Here is a 3,877-nt window from a genome sequence, read left to right on the forward strand (position 1 = left end):
TTTCTTTGCATTTTGTAACACTGCTTCAATAAGTTTATCATGAATAAACCCTCATGATTACCAAACCCTGTTGTAAATGGCAACCTTCAAAATCCTTCCATGGAGTTTTTCACGTTAGAAAAGTCTTGAGGAAGAAGAAAGTGGCAGGTGAGAAGATAATATGTGCATAGGGATAGGTGCAAAAAGGTGGAGAGAAAAAAGAGGTAGGAGGGGTATATTTGTCCTAAAAGTCATCTTCTCTCACCTGACAACACCTTTTTTATAAATTTTAAATCAATACCCTTTGTTCACAATTTCGCATAAACTTTGCATTTTTTTTAATGATTTTCCCTTCATTTTATCAAAATGTCACGCAAAAATATAAAATCATGATATTTTGAAAGTATAGGAGATATTTGTGACATAGATCAGGAACATCAGTAGCTCAACAACTTGCAATCCCTCTATCCATAAGCTCCACGTGTCGGTCTCCCATTCCCTCTAAATCGAGAGGCTACCTCTCCAAACTATCCGATAACTTAAATATTTCCAAAAAATCTTCACCGTCCATTCCCAATAAAACCCCTTCCTCATTAACATCAAAACCCTAATTTCACGTTTCCGCACCGGAAAAAGAAAAAAAGAAAATGGCAGCTCTGCAACAATCTCCGACAACTTTTCAGGAAAAATTAACACCGTCCGTTCAAATTTCATCCAAATTCATCTCCCAGAGGTCTCTCCGTTCCTCATTTTCCGGCAGATTCCCCTCCCTGAAGCTCCAAAAACTCGCCGGAAAGAAAAAATCCGGCGGTTCCGCCGCCGGAGCGACGATGATGGACATCGCGGCGGCTAGCTATGCGTCGGCATTGGCTGATTTGGGGAAATCGAGCGGAACTCTTGAAGAAACATGTGCTGATGTAGAAAAAATCGAGAATCTCTTCTCAGATGCTCAGGTAATTATTATTAGAGTTGGTGTTATTTAATCAGAGATTTTATAGTTTCGTATTGTACAGAAAGTAGTATATGATGATCCGAACCGTCCATGATGGACCACAACGTAAATACGTAAATAGGTTGTGACCCAAAAATCATTTCCATCATCCTACCCCTCATATCTCTATCTATAGAGGTTAGTTCCTCTATAGATAGGAGGGTTGGATCATCTATAGAAATGATTTTTGGGGCACAACCTATTTACGTTGTGGCCCATCACATGGACGGTTTGGATCATCCTATGGTGTCGTCTGTACAGTACTTTTTGAAACATAGGTGAATACAAGGGAGCTTACACCACATAAAATTGCTTATTAGTCCCTGAGAAAAGCATATTATCTTAGTAGTGCTACTTTTAGAAAATATTTGCTAAAATGTCTCTAAAACTCAGTCAATATTCTCGGGTAGAAATTCTAATATGACAAATTTACCCAACAGTTTTAGCGTCTTTTTATTACCCTTCCATTATTTTAGGAAAAAAAACTAAGAAATAAGCAAAATATTATCTCACCCAATATTCTCTTTGAAAAATCTTTCAAAGTTGTTAACGCATTAGAGGATAAGACATATAAAAAGCTAGGAAATAAGTAAAATATTATCTGTTCCATCTGAGTTATTTTCTTGCAATCCAACCAAGACAGGAATTTTTTGGAAAAGTTAGAAACGAATAATATTCCTAAAATTTCTTACTTTATTCCTACCCTATTTAATTTATTTTAGAGAGATTTTCAATTTATTTAATTCCTAAAATGATTTTTTGTTGAAGGATTTTCGAAGAAAATATTGGACGAGATAATATTTTTGCTTATTTCCTAGTTTTTTCCTAAAATAATGGAAGTGAAATAAAACAACGCCATAACAGATTAAATGGGTTGGGGGTAAATTTGCCATATTAGAATTTTTAACGGAGAATATTGACTGAGTTTTAGGGATCCTATAGCAAATATTTTCTAAATGTAGGACCACTAAGATAATATGCTTTTCTTAGGGACTAATAAGCAATTATTTTGTCATGTATGGACTAATCAGCAAAAATCTGTATTTTTCAAACAGTATAGTATGACCCACACGGTAGGATGATGCAACCCGTCCATTTGTTGGGCCAGGGCCACAGGGGGATCATCCTATAGAAATGATTTATGGGGCACAAGCTATTTACATAATGGACGGTTTGGATCATCCTATGCGTGGGCCATACTGTACTTTTTTCAACAAAAAAAATACATGTTTGTAGGGCCACACATCTTATAAAATCTCATACATCAACACTCCCCATCGGCCTTTTTGGGTTGGCCCTAGACCTAGATTTTTAATATCAAGGAGTTTTTTGTGTTTTTGAACGAAGACCTACGAGGCAATTACTTTGATACCATTTGAAACAATCAGTTATACTCCAAAAGCTTAAGCTTAGCTTAAGCTAATGAGTTGGTATTATTTAATCATTTATAGTTAAGCCTATTTAATGGGTGTTATTTAATCATTTATACTTGAACACAGGTTTTGAAATTCTTCATAAATCCAACAATCCCGATTGAGAAAAAGCGGGAATTCCTCGACGAGATCACAATCTCATTGAAACTTCAACCTCACACAGGGAAATTCCTCAACATAGTAGTAGATATGAAGCGCGTTGAGTTGATGAAGGAGATTGTGAATGAATTTGAGGTCATTTATAATAAGATGATGGATATTGAGATGGCAATAGTTTCTTCTGTAGTGAAATTGGAAGCTGGGCACTTAGCAAAAATCGCTACCGAAGTACAAAAACTTACGGGAGCGAAGAATGTGAGGATTAAGACGATGATCGATCCGGATCTTGTGGCCGGATTTACAATCCGATATGGGAGTTCCGGATCCAAAATGATCGATATGAGTGTTAAGAAGCAGCTTGAAGAGATCTCGACACAGATAGATTTCAGTGATATATCGCTCGCTGTTTGAGATCGAACGGTGACGATTTCACGATGGAAACCTCTTTCTATTTTGAATTTTGCTTGAGAATATGTAAGGTCTACTGAAGTTGGCACTACTATGTTTTAATAATTGCACTAACTCGCCTTGTCTTTTTTTTTTTTTTTAAATTGGATTTTGCCGAGCTTGTATGGGATTGTAATAAGTTTTGGCACCTCATTAAATAATAAAAGACAGGATGAGTTAGTGCGATTATGAAAATACGGTAGTGCCAATATCAGTTGCCTATGTAAAATGGTCAGGCTTTGGACTTGGAACCGGTGGTAAAATGGTCATTTAACTTTTTTTTAGTTAGTTGATTGATATTGGACGGTGTTTTTCCAAGTCAGTGGCCCGGAAAGATAGAAAAAAATATCATGTTCTTAATGGCGTAATATTTTACCCCTGGATTTGCAAGGGTAGATTTCTATTTCAAGTTCTGTACTTTTGTTAATAATAAGGGATTTTGCTAGGCCCCATTCCAGAAGGGAATTTCGCGCCCCGCTGTTGCAGGAGCAGCCACACCTCAGATGAATTAAATGAATAAGATAAAATCTGCTGAAAAGTTAGCCCATTTGGCTGCTCTCTCATGCAACAGCTGGCGGCGACATGCCTTTATGCCATGGTCCCTAACAAATCCCTAATAATAACCTACAAGACCCAAGATAAAGGGAAATGATATCAACACAACCATGTTTTGATATATACGCTAACTGATCTTGTCTTCTACTATTTAAAAAGCTGTCAAAAGGTGATTACGGTTCCCAAAACACTCTTACAAGGCAATTAAAAAAGAAAAAAACAAGCTAGTGCGCGCCCATAATAACAAAAGGTTGGAGTGCTGATATCATTACCCAAGATAAATTAATTGCAAGTAACTAATGTTTTATTTCTCTTAAAGATGAGACATATATGGAGTCCATCTTTCCAAATACAGGCAATGAACCAGAATGAC

The 3,877-nt window shown here is 36.5% G+C and overlaps 1 protein-coding gene across 1 annotated transcript; it reads left to right on the forward strand.

Moving 5' to 3' along the window:
• Positions 1 to 545: 545 nt before the first annotated feature.
• Positions 546 to 3,144, forward strand: LOC143857752 (ATP synthase delta chain, chloroplastic-like). The gene is made up of 2 exons (XM_077368215.1): positions 546 to 932; positions 2,470 to 3,144. Exons 1-2 carry the CDS (start codon positions 627 to 629, stop codon positions 2,911 to 2,913), a joined length of 750 nt encoding a protein of 249 aa, XP_077224330.1. The 5' UTR covers positions 546 to 626; the 3' UTR covers positions 2,914 to 3,144.
• Positions 3,145 to 3,877: the final 733 nt, after the last annotated feature.

Source organism: Tasmannia lanceolata, unplaced genomic scaffold (genome assembly GCF_043159265.1).
Source record: "Tasmannia lanceolata isolate RefF3 unplaced genomic scaffold, GAP_Taslan_0.1 ptg000025l, whole genome shotgun sequence".
Taxonomy (NCBI): Eukaryota; Viridiplantae; Streptophyta; class Magnoliopsida; order Canellales; family Winteraceae; genus Tasmannia; species Tasmannia lanceolata.